This window comes from Oryctolagus cuniculus, chromosome 8 (genome assembly GCF_964237555.1).
Source record: "Oryctolagus cuniculus chromosome 8, mOryCun1.1, whole genome shotgun sequence".
Lineage (NCBI taxonomy): Eukaryota > Metazoa > Chordata > Mammalia > Lagomorpha > Leporidae > Oryctolagus > Oryctolagus cuniculus.
In genome coordinates, this window is record NC_091439.1 from 59543214 (window position 1) to 59556793 (window position 13580).

General features: G+C 38.0%; 1 protein-coding gene across 1 annotated transcript in view; it reads right to left on the reverse strand.

Annotated features, from left to right (window-relative positions):
• ARHGEF38 (Rho guanine nucleotide exchange factor 38) overlaps window positions 1-13580 on the reverse strand; it is a 146852-nt gene that overhangs the window by 43765 nt on the left and 89507 nt on the right. Inside the window, exons 5-6 of the mRNA XM_008267533.4 lie at window positions 6624-6641; window positions 378-577 (exon numbers count right to left, since the gene is read on the reverse strand). Of these exons, the coding sequence (XP_008265755.2) occupies window positions 378-577; window positions 6624-6641 (218 nt within the window). The remainder of the gene's footprint in view (window positions 1-377; window positions 578-6623; window positions 6642-13580) is intronic.

Here is a 13580-nt window from a genome sequence, read left to right on the forward strand (position 1 = left end):
TTTGCCCAGCATTTTCCATGCTACTTCCTATTGTGGTTACCTGGCCGTGTCTCCCTGTCACCACACAGACCACAGATGACAGGAGGACCACATGCTGTGGTGTGTAGTCAGGCCACAGTACATCACCCAGTGTGCAGTGGCCGAATGAGGTTAAGCATACTGCTGTTTGGTAAAATCAAATTGTCAGTTTTGTGAGCCTCATAATCTTCTCCCCAGCCAGCAAGGCAAAACCACACTCTCCTCCTCGGTCACAACTTCAGATTTTAAATAATCGTGTTCACTGCAGCTGCCACGACTCCCCTGACAGTCTTATTCTCAGCGGTATACACAGACCTCTCCAATCGTGGGAACATCCCATCCATTGTGTCTGTTCCTACCTAAATCTTTCCTTCTTTTCAGTTCATTGATGTTAACATTAATGTCCTTCACAGCAGCAAAGGCATCCCCCAGTGCGCTGTAATCTGGGTGGCAAGGAGGGGTAGAATTCCGAAGTTCACACAGTAATAGGGGGTACTTCATCACACGCTGAATTGGTTTGATCATCAAAGAGCCCATGTCCAGTAAGTTCGGTTTGCCTCTACAATAGAGAGAAATCATATCAGTGTTGCAAACATTTATTAACTCCTTTTCATTTCTGTGATTTTTAAAAATTATTACTGCTAGAACTATTTTCTCCTTTAATTTTTCCATGTGACTACACAAACTTTCTAAATGAAAGCACAAACAAATGATGATAGGAAGAAGCAAGACTGATAGATCCTACTACTCAACTGAAACCTGACAGAAGACAAAAGTGTAGACCTCTCTGCCAAGAGCAACTTAAAGCATGATGTTTGCCCATTTTCCATGTCATGCTTTGTAATATAGTGTGAAACTATTTCAGAATCTGTTTTCCCTTGACAATTAAGAAAACAAATTTTCCTAATGGCGTTTTTGTGATTATTAGTGAGAAAAATTGATTCATAATTTAAAAATCTAAACAAATGACTTGCAAAGTAGACTCAAAGAATTGCTCTCTCTTTCACCAAATTGAGAAGTTGCATTTACAATGTTTCAGAGGTTTCACCACAGTTACGCAAAGAGACGTAGATAACTGCAATTAATTCTGTAATCGTTGTTATAATCACTAATGATTGTTCTCACACAATGACTTCTTATGTGGCATTGTTAGACAGAGGACTTTCAAATGATGATACTAAATGGAGCACCCATGCTTCTGTGCAGGCAGTTCACAGGAGGGCAAAGGATACAAGCTTGGTCATGTTATTGCTCAGCCTATGGCCCTTGATCTGTCATCCAGAAAGTAGTGTTTTCCAAAAACCTCTTTATGCAAAGTCAAATAAAGCGACACTATGGTTAAGAAGTACGGATATTGTTTTCAAATTTTGATAGGGAGTTTTTTCATATTTCAATTATTTTTAGAATCTAATATGGATAGATAATAGACCACATAATTAGAATAGTAAAAAAGAGCTAAATGTGGAACAAAATCTTAAAACTTGCATCATTAGGTCTGAAGGCAACTTAAAGACCATAAAATTTATCTTGATAAATGAAGAACTGAAGAACTTGATAAATGAAGAACTGAAGGACTTGATAAATGAAGAACTGTATGTATGTTTATCATACATACACGCACACATATGTGCAGGCACACAAATACACACTCATGTGCACACACATGTACACACTGGTTACTATACATCTCCTCTATTTTGTTTGTACCATAGTACTTATCCCTCTCTGGAACTGTCTTGGTTATCTTTTTGCTAGTTTAGAATTGATTTATCTATCATCATTCTATCTCCACCATGATATAATATTTTCTTTGAATGCATATTTGTAAACTAAGAAATTATATAGGTCTCAGATTTTCCATAATATGTTTTTATTTTAGCATTTTTTCCAAAAATTGCATAATGTTTCTAAATAAATGACTGAGGAATATTATTTATATGCTGACACAATGAGGGTAGCATAATACCCACAAATACAGAAGCAAATCAAAAGACAACATTGTTTTGGAGGTAAATCAGAATAAATGAAGGTTTGCAAGGGAGTAAAAAGTTGCATCAATATGTTGTATTGTGGACTTCCTACTCATTTGCACCAAGTCAAGGATAGAAAGGTTTGAGGTAAGGAGAGATGGTGACATAGAGGAAAGAGGGGGGAGAAAAGAGCAGAGTGGTAGAGAGAGAATGACTGCTAACTGATTTCTAAGAGGACTGAGTGAAGCGGCTTTAAAAATGTAAATATAACATGAATACTAAAATTAAGTAAAAAACTATTTTCTGACTGTAGCAGAAAATTTGAATATCAAAGATATCATATCTTTGTGTATTTTACGCAGAATTTTTTCAAGAATATAATAGTTTAGACACTTAAGTAGAAACAAGTCAGGGAAATGGAAGATATTAACTTGATTAAAGGAAACCATATTATATACATATTAATATATTCAGATTTAGAATTTCTTCTGGTTTTTAATATGAAATATTAATTTACTTTATCTTTGATAAAATCACCCAAAGTTCTATCAAAATATAAATAAAGGAAAACATTTCAAAGAAAAACAAGCATTAGCAAGATGTTTATTAATATGGTATATGTTAATTTTTAATTACAAAAAACAAAATTCAGATGTATTCAAGTATAAAATTGTGATGTATTTTTGAGCTGCCCCCCTTTATCCCTTATCTAGATTAAGTCACAAAATCCACCTAGACTCTTAGTAGTGTCCAAATCATCACTATTTTTTTTCTATCACTGTTTAGCATAAAAGCTTTATTCCCTTTGATATTTCAAATAGCAACAATTATAAATGATTATCATTTCTCTTTAAAGCATTATAAGTGCAAGTTTTTAACAAGTTTCAAAATTGAGAACTCTCCCACTGTTGTCTTCAGACACACACTATGGTTAGTTGTTTGAGTGATGAGCAATGAATGATGTTCTGTGGTTCAGATGAACCACACTAACAAGCAACGTGGTAGAAAATATACAGGATGTGTCACACGGTAACCATACTCTTGGCATTCAGTCTAAAAGTTCACTCAGTTAGACTCAGGTCTCATAACCATGTGAGGCAGAAGAATGCTATGTGCAGCGTAAATCTTCTCAGCCAAGAAACCAGCTATCACCTACCTCTCCTGCCATAAGTAACCAAAAGTGTAAAAATTTCCCATACATATTTGGCTAAAGACTATAGTAATTATTAATTTATAATTCTGTTTCATCTTCTGTCTAAACATAAGTACTTTGGCAAATATTTATTTTAAACATTTGTTTACTTACTTGGAGGTCAGAGTGAGAGAGAGATTGGTAGAAAGAGAGACAGAGATCTTCCTCCCGCTGGTTCATTCCCCAAATGGCCACAATAGCCAAGTCTGGGCCATGCCAAATCTAGGAGCCATAAACTCCATCTGGGTCTTCCTTGTGGGTGGCAGAGGGACACTCTGATATATGCCAACATTGTATGCAGTGGCTTAAAGACCTATACTACAAAACCAACCATTTTGGCAGTATTTAATGCCATAAATAGTACACTAATATCATTACAAATTATTGTTGAGATGTTAGAAAGTCAAGTACACAGAACTGGCTTTGTTTTAGCAGCATCCCATGTGGGCACCAGTTCATGCCTCAGCTGCTCCTCTTCGGATCCAGCTTTCTGTTAGTGGCCTGGAAAAACAGTGGAAGATGGCCCAACTCCTTGGGCCCCTTCACCCACATGGGAGACACGGAAGTAGCTCCTGATTCCTGGCTTTGGATTGGCCCAGCTTCCGCCATTGTGGCCATTTAAGGAGTGAAACAGTGGATGGAAGACCTGTCTCTCTGTCGAGGTGCCATATAATTTCCAAGTGGCTTCACACCTGGAGAGGCACCACTGCAACTTCAAAAAGGAGACCAACAGTTGGAGGGACCCTCTCTTTGGCTGCAGACCATGGCTGGAGGGGCTGCCAGGTGTTCTCTCTGCTTCTTCTCTCCCAACCCCTTTTCCTTTGGGGCAATCTCCTGGCCCATGGCCCACTCATGACAGATATTTCTGTGTGAGGCATGTGTGTGTGTGCTCACTCTCTCACCTTTAAAATAAATGTTATCACTTTGGGTACCTTATTTGTGTCAGCACTTAGAATGTGTGTCTTTGTGCATGATAAAATCTTTTAGGAAAATTCATATTCCCCTTGCCCACATCAATAAGAAATTGATATAGGAAGGAAATATATGGTGATTCTATAGTGGCTTATGTTTTTAATAGGTGTGTGTGTAAAGAAAAAACTGCAATGGATTCAGAGATACTGTGATGTTACAATGGTGAACTCGGGAATATAACTACCAATTATATTTCCCATCTTCATTTTTATTTTATAGCATTTCTTTAATAATTTTAAAAGTACAAGGAAAAGAGAAAATAATCTATAAGATTTACAGATTAATAGGAGCTGTGAAGTCCAGAAGTAAGCATAGCTGGCTAGACAGGGAACACAAATAGAAAAGAGGAAAAAAACGTGAAAATAACAAAACACTGCATTTCTGGGGATAAATTTCTAATAGGCATCTTTCTCTCGATTTAGAATGTGGGACTTGTATCACCTGTATCACTCTTTAGTGGGTGATCCTCTGGTTCTTGTCACGCATTCGGTTTTTGATGTTTGCAAAAGGTAATTCAAAGTAAATATTTTAGGTGTTATCTTCAGCTTTCTTTGTATAGCTTAAAATGTAGATTGTAACACACACACACAGTCAATTTTCAGTAACTGTAAGTAAGAGATTTTTTTGGATGCCCTTTAAAAACCCACATCTCTTAAATGCAATCTTGATTGCAACATTCCCGGCCTTAACCACTAAAGCTCCCAACAGTTACGCAGCTCTTGACATTGCCTTTTACCCCTTTCTGTAGCAGCATGTGTGCTTCAGGACCCAAGAGAAAGGAACAGGAAGGAAAATAACTCATGGCAAATGTGGCTTTGATGTCCCTCCAGCCACATGCTGTGATTGCCCTTCCTCTTTTTAGTTCTTGATGTATAGAACAGACTAGAGGGGCTAACTCCCACACAGTGGGAGAGCAAGGGCCATTTTTAAAGCCAGCATTTCAATACAGTGTACTGTTTGTTTAAAATACTCTGTCAGTAGGAATCTGTGCATGCTAACTGCACTCAAAATTTCTCTCCCTTTCCTCTCAATCTCTGTCTCCCTTTCCCCTCTCTTTATTGTTTGTTTTTGTTAAAGACCTATGCCTTACAGGGAAAAACATAGCAGAATTCATAGCATATGGAGTTCTTCTCCAGCCACCCAGCCATGTGAAACACCAGTCCTTGGCACAATGTCAGGGGCACAGGCTTTGTGCTGAGGCAATTCTTTTCCTAACCCCCATCAACTATCACTGAGAGCAGCTGGGAAGGCTGTGGTGTGTGGATAGGACCAAAAACGCTCCTGCACCTCACAAAACAAATGTACTCATATCTATTTATCCCATGGCCTGTTTTTACTTTTGAAAGAAAAGATTTATAGAGTGAGAGAACTGAGTGCCTGTTTGATATCCCAAAAATCAACTTCTCAACCTGGCCTATGTCTTGTGTCTCCTGCATAAAACCTACTTCCTCCACTTCACCTTTGAATGCTGTCTTTTCTCAAGGTAGCTCTGCACCAAGCATGACTGACAGGTATTTCTGGCTTACATTAATATAATTTCTGTTTTGTAAACTTTATCCTCTTTGATGTAAACTCTCAAGAGTTTAAAATACACATGCATGCACACAGCCCCTATGAACTCAGAATCTTTGGTGCTGCCCGTGCTAAGCCAAACACATGCTTTTCAAAGTCCTCATAAATTTTAGTTTGTTTGTTCTTTCAGCAGTAAACAGGCAAGGAATACTTTTCTCTTAGAAAAGTGGCTATCTTCCAGAGTCTGCATGTATATTGTTTTACAAAACAATTTCTACCTAGTGGCCAACTATTTATCATTAATATTTCACTTCTGTACTATGCATGCATGACTTTTGCTTCATAAATAATATAAGGATCCAAGTTAGAGAAAACTCAATATTTTACTATAATGCATAAGGAAATATTTTGTTATCTATTATCTATGAAATCTTAAAAAGTATTATGTACTAATCTCTGGCTTTTTAAACTAGTATGCTTAGGAAGAAATGTTTTTTGGACACATTAAAAGATTCCTAAGCACATGGACGATTCCCATTCCTGAAGAGTTCTTAGCACCAACAAATGTAAGTAAACTATATATCAGTATTTCTCTAAAAATTTCAATAAAAAACATGTGGTAATTTAAGATATGAGGCCATCTCAGGCAAATCGGAAATGTGGTAACAGTGAAATCTGATGCACCAATTATGTCTGTTGTAAATGCATTCACAATATTTATTGATTTATTAAAATCAGTTAATTATAAAAACTAAAAATTCCATTAGACAAGACTATTCAGCACTTTTCCTCATGAATTTTATACTTGATTTCTTTTAGTAAAAAGGGGGATACTTACTATATACATCACCTCTAACTACCTGGATATGATCAATATACGAAATATGCATGTATTAAAAATCAGATTTTATCCCATAAATATGTGCAATTATAAAGTGTAAATTTAAAAAGGTACTTACTCTTGCATGTATATTTGCCTGTAAGAGAGAAAAAAATGAAATTTATGTAAATCCACATATCTGAAATAATATGCAAACATTATAAAACATCCTAATTTGTATTTTGTAAATTTCATGATGCCCTGTAGAATTAGTCTCATTATTTTAAAGCCATATCCTTAAAATCTTATTTCAACATATAAACCATTTCATTTCATGCTTTATGTAAGAATAAAAACTCTTGGCAGGTGTTTGGCGCAGCAGTTGAGATACGACTTGGTATGCCTGCATCCCATACCGGAGAGTCTCGGTTTGAGTCTCAGCTTTGCTCCTGCTTCCAGCTTCCTGTTACTGTGCACCCTGGGAGGCAGCAGGTGATCACTCAAGCCACTCACATAGGAGACCTGCACTGACCTGACTTTAGCCACTTGTGGTCATTTGGTAAAGGAACCTAGAGGATGGAAGATCTCTCTCTCTCTCTCTCAAATAAATAATAAGGAAAAATTTAAACTTTTGATTCAGATTATAGTTAGTAAATTTCGATAATTAGGAAGTGGAGTTCAATTTAAATGTTCATTTACATTATGAAAAAATGATCTGTTAAACATGGTAATGGAAGAAGCCAAAATTGTAAGATTACAAAGGAAATGTTTACTGGCTTGCAGAAAACTATTATCAAAAGCTCTGCAACACCTCTGTGTATAATGACATGCAGATGATGAACAATTCCCATTCAACGACTAATTCTCACAAAAGACTTCACTAGGTGTTTCCAAGTTTTGTGTAAAACTGATGTCATTCCAATGAAAAGCAAAGTTCATTTATGATCTGCCTCTTCTTCCATCTCCTCTCTACCCATTCCTTTTTATTCTCATCCTCCTTAAATTGCTGACATTAACACAGCTTTGCACTGGCCTCTCAGTCTCTATACATGCTGTTCCTCCTGCCTGCATTGCTTTTCCTCCAGATATCTGGTTTAATGCCTTTGCTCTTTTTTTTTCTGTTGTTTTGTTTTGTTTTAAGATTTAATTATTTGAAAGTCAGAGTAATACAGAAAGAGATGGAGAGGCAGGGAGAGAGAGGTCTTCCATCCCCACTGGTTTACTTCTCAAAAGGCCACAATAGCCGGAATTGGGCTGATCCAATGCCAGGAGCCAGGAGCTTCTTCCAGGTCTCCCACGTAGGTGCAGGGGACCAAGGTCTTGGGCCATCCACTGCTACTTTCCTAGGCCATAGCAGAGAGCTGAATTAGAAGTGGAGCGGCCAGAACTCAAACCGGTGCCTGTATGGGATGCTGGCACTGCAGGCGGTGGCTTTACCCGCATTGCCCCTGCCTTAGCTCTTTTGGGTCTTTTCTCAAACCTCACTTCCCAGGGAAGCCTTCCATGACCAAGCTTTTAAAACTTGTCCCCTGCTTCATGCCATACTCTTTATCCGCAATGCCCTATGCATTTCTCTCCAGAACACTTGACACTTTCTGGTATACTACAAAACTTTTTTATTTAGTTTGTCATCTACCTCCCCTCTCCACCACTCCAGACAAGAATTTATGGTTGATTTCTTCACTGCTGTGCACTTGGTAGGAGCTCAAACTATATTTAAGGAATAAGAAAGATGGAAATTTTTCTCCAAAAGCCTCATGTTGCTGTAGAGAAATAGAATAATAGCCTGTGTTTATCACCTGACCACCATGACCACTGGGACTAACCTTTTGGAAACAATGAATATTTTCTTTTTTCTTTGTTTCAAACAATTTTTATCTATAGAATATAAATCTCTTTAAAAAGATGCATTCATTCATTTAATCAATGGTAAAAAACCTTATTAAACAGAAACCAAAGCTAAACATCATCACTTACATTTAAACAGAAATGCAGATCATTAAAAGTGTATAAGCACAGAACGCAAAATGTAGTTTTTACTTAAGCAATTACATGACAACAAAAAGCAATTTACTGACAACCCCATTTTAACCATTGAACAAACTGAACTTAACAGTAGTAAAAATGTAAAAATTCAATTTAAACAAGAAAATATGGAACAACAACAAAAGAAGAGAAGTATCTTCATTACCAAACAGATTAACAAATTTTCAGATATAGATACTTTCTGAGACATATCAAAACACCTACATCAAAGGTTGCATTCATTTGAGAGGTATCAACACATCTTCAGTGCTGAGACTATTTGCAGCATTTACAATATACAAAGCAGCATTAGACTACTATGGTTCACATTTGAGAAACACAGATTTAAGCTTTATGCTACAACTTGCCAATTTAACATTATAGCTAATGCAGTGGCAATTAGTCATTTCATATTTTTTCTTTTGAAACTCAATAAGCAAGTTATCATTTAAGCACATGGAATAATACCATGTCTTTTTCCTTATAATATAAATTTTAACATCCAAATACTTTGTACCATGGAAATTTTACCTAGCTGTACAAAGGCTCCCAAATACAGTACAATCATACAGTTTCTTTAGTTACTTTAGTACAGATAAGTGCAGGACACTATTTCAGAGTATTGGGCAACAAAAATGTCGGTGTGTCACTACCTGTATTTAAGTATGAGCACACTACAACCACAGCCACGGCAAGTAAATGCCCTCACATGTCCTCCACTGCTTTCCATGTCCTAGGAGCTAGTTTAATGGATACCATTGGGGTTCAACCTATCTCCGAAAGCTCTTTTATTAAACATTTTGAAATTTAACTAATAGAACATCTACAGTCTCAGTAAGCTAGTTTTTTTCCTTACTCTTCACTAATTAGTTCAAATACAATATGTAATGTTTTAAATTTTTATAGACACCTTATTTTTTAAAGATTTATTTTATTTATTTGAAAGACAGAGAGAGGTAGAGACAGAGAGAGAGAGGTCTTCCATCCGCTGGTTCACTCCCCAGATGGCCGCAACGGCTGGAGTTGCACCAATCTGAAGCCAGGAGCCAGGACCTTCCTCCGGGTCACCCATGTGGGTACAGGGGCCCAATGACTTGGACCATCTTTTACTGCTGTCCCAGGCCATAGCAGAGGGCTGGATCAGAAGAGAAGCAGCCAGGATTAGAACTGATGCCCATATGGGATGCTGGCGCTTCAGGCCAGGGCTTTAACCCGCTATGCCACAGTGCCAGCCCCAACACCTTATTAAAATGATTAAAGGTATCTAAAATACCATTAGTGAGTAAAATATTAACCAAAAAAATGACACAAAGAGTATTTTTGAGACTATTTTTTCCTTAACTAGAAAAGCTATGGGATTCATAAAGAACACAGATATAATGACACTTGAACCCTGCTATTTTACAATGTCAATAATAAGAGTAATGGATGAGGGGCTGGCACTGTGGCATAGCAGGTAAAGCCAGTGCCTTCAGTGCCAGCATCCCATATGAGTGCCAGTTCGAGTACTGGCTGCTCCACTTCCAATCCAGCTCTCTGCTATGGCCTCGGACAGCAGTAAAAGATGGCCCAAGTCCTTGGGCCCCTGCACCCACATGGGAGACCCAGAAGAAGCTCCTGGCTCCTGGCTTTGGATCAGCTCAGCTCTGGCTGTTGCAGCCAACTGAGGAGTGAACCAGGGGGTGGAAGACTGACTTTCTCTCTCTCTCTCTGACTTTTCTTCTGCCTTTCTGTAACACTGCCTTTCAAATAAATAAATAAATAAATCTTAAAAAAAAAGAGTAAAAAAAAAGCATGAAGCACAGAAAAAAAGAGCAGGATTTCAGGCAAAAAAATCTAGTAAACACTTGACTTTTGGATGCCTCAAACACAAAAGGGTTCACAGCGCTTATAAATGCTATCATTATTTTCATCCTTTAAGTAGTTCAAATTTTTATTTCATTTCTAATTTTATCCAGAAATAAAAACCTAATTCATTACATAATATATCTTATCACTTTCAGTTTTCAAGTATTCAAGTAATGCAAACCCAGGCATTTTCTTTTATGGCAACAACACAGAGACTGAGCTTCAAAGACAGGGAAAATTCATTTAAAATAGCTGATGCACTCTTTTGCCCAAAGACATAAGCACTAAGACTTAACACTGTAATCACACAAATGGTATGTAAAACGAGAAGGGAAAAGCAAGATGGTCTAATATTATCTATTTCTTCTTTTTAAAAAGATTTGAAGAGAGATTGTCTTAATATGTGGGTAGGTTCCCAGTAACAGGATATTCTGCAACCTCAGGAACTACACAAGAAAAACCAGAGCGAGGTCAATTTCCCTGCTGTTTTTTCATAAATGCTTCTATTGCTTACTCTGGATTTCCTTTGCACTTTCACTGGGAGATTTTCTGCATTCACCTTCTTTCATAGTGATGACCATGTTTCTGTGTGTAGCACATCCTTAAGCATCTTTTGTAAGGCTGGATGAGTGGTGACAAATTCTTTTAATTTCTGTTTGTTATGGAAGGTATTTATTTCACCTTCATTCATAAATGAGAGCTTTGCAGGGTACAGTATTCTGGGTTGACAGTTTGTTTCTCTGAAGACTTGGACTATGTATCTGCATTCTCTCCTAGCCTGTAGAGTTTCTTCTGAGAAGTCAGCTGTGAGTCTAATTGCAGATCCTCTGAAAGTAATCTGGTGTTTCTCCTGTGCATATTTTAGAATCTTTTCTTTATGTTTTACTGTGGAGAGTGTGACTACAGTATGTCGTGGTGAGTATCTTTTCTGGTCACATCTGTTAGGAGTTCTATGTGCTTCCTGTACTTGGACATCCCTTTCTTTCTCCAAATTAGGGAAGATTTCTGTAATTATTTTACTAAAAAGGCCTTCTAATCCATTCTTTCTTTCTGTGCCTTCAGGAACTCCTAAGACCCATATGTTGGGTCATTTGATAATATCCCAGAAATCTCCAACACTGTTTTTTTTTTTGTTCTAATTTTTTTTGGTCTGATTGTAAAATTTCCCAAGATTTGTTTTCTAACTCAGATATTCTTTCTTCTGCCTCACCGAGTCTGTTGTTAAGGCTTTCCACTGCATTTTTTATTTGTTCTATTGAATTCTTCATTTCCAGTATTTCATTTTGATTTCTCTTTAAAAATCTCAATTTCATGTGAAATATGTTCATTCATGTCATGTATGGATTTAATTCATGGATTTGCTTCTGATTACTTTTAAGTAATCCTACAATTAATTTTTTGAGTTTCATTTTGAGCATGTCTTCAATCTCTTCATCTTCACATTCTAGTATTGAAATGTTGTGTGTTCCTTTGGGGTGTCATATTGTCTTCCTTTCTTGAACTCATGCATTTATTTTGGGCATTTGTGGAGATACTTGGTTTTGTTTGTTTTTTTCCCTCTGATGGCTTTTATCTTTGGACTATGCCTTTGTGGCTTAGTGGCTTCTGCTCTTTCAGTGAATACCCTGAGGTGTGTGCTGGGTGTGGCTAGGGAGCTCTATTCAGTGCTGTAGGGTGAGGGGAGTGTCCAAGGTGACACCCAAATTGGGTGTGGTAAATTTCTTTTTTTCTGTTTTTAATCAGAGGGGAGGGTTAATCTGCTCACATTTACCTCCTCTCCTCCAAGGAGGCCCATGCTTGGTTGCTAGCCCCAGTGGGTAAAATATTCGTTCGCACTGCCACAAAAACCACACAAAGGATCCCTGAAGTCCTCTGTGTGAGCACAGATCCCGTGACAATGATCCTCACCAGGGAACTGGGGAGCCCTGAGAGTGTGGAGTCACAGTGACTACCCAAAGACACAGCCACACCCTGTATCCTCACACACAGCCACAGTGTTTTCACAGTCCCAGTACACAAGGGTCCCATAGTCAAGAGTACCCAAGCCCCTTGTCAATTCTCCCAGCCAGGCTCAGGCATCTCCTTTCAGCTGGTTTTTTGGGCACGTGGACATGAGCTGGTACAGCTGTTACATACGTCCAAAATGGCTCCTGCCCTCTCTTGGCTGGTTACAGGAAGCTGGTGCTGGGTGGTTGGGGAGAGAGAAACGTGCCCCCTTTTTTTCCCTTTAGGTTGGCAGGTCCACTGTCCTCCACAGGGCTCCAAGCTATTCTCAAGCAAGGCTCTTTCTGCAACTCTATTGCCAGTGGCTTTGGCTGCTGCAGTCTGGTCTCACCTCACTCTCTAAAGCTGGTGCTGAGGCTCTCGGCTGCTGGGGTCCTGAGTTGTACACGTCCACACCTGCCACGTGGGTCCACAAAATCCATCTAATTTGTGTGGAGTTTTCTCTGACATTTTCTCCCTAATTATTCTCTGAGAATGCACTCTCTCCTTTTCTTTTCTTTTCTTTTCTTTTCTTTTCTTTTCTTTTCTTTTCTTTTCTTTTCTTTTCTTTTCTTTTCTTTTCTTTTCTTTTCTTTTCTTTTCTTTTCTTTTCTTTTCTTTTCTTTTCTTTTCTTTTCTTTTTTTCTTTTCACTATCCTCTCCTAAACTAGAGCAATAAGCTCCCTCCCTATTCCACCATCCTGGGGTTGCTCCATTGTCAACAATGAATATTTTCATAAGAGTAGACGGCCCTTTTATATTCAATGATTAAGGAAAAATTTAAAGATAAGTACCTATATGGAATTTAATAAATTTTTTTAAAGATTTATTTTATTCATTTGAAAGACAGAGTTACAGAGAGAGGTAGAGACAGAGAGAGGTCTTCCACCCACTGGTTCACTCCCCAGATGGCCGTAATGGCCAGAGCTGCACCAATCTGAAGCCAGGAGCTAGGAGCTTCCTCCAGGTCTCCCACGTGGGTGCAGGGGCCCAAGAACTTAGGCCATCTTCTACTGCTTTCCCAGGCCATAGCAGAGAGCTGGATTGGAAGAGGAGCAGCCGGGACTACAACCAGCACCCATATGGGATGCAGGCACTTCAGGCCAGGGTTTTAAGCCCCTGCACCACAGCGCCAGCCCCAAATTTAATAAATTTTAATAAACAATTAGTTTTTTCATTAATACTAGTATTCTATATATATGGGGGCTTCAAAAAGTTCATAGCCCAGAGCAGACATTTG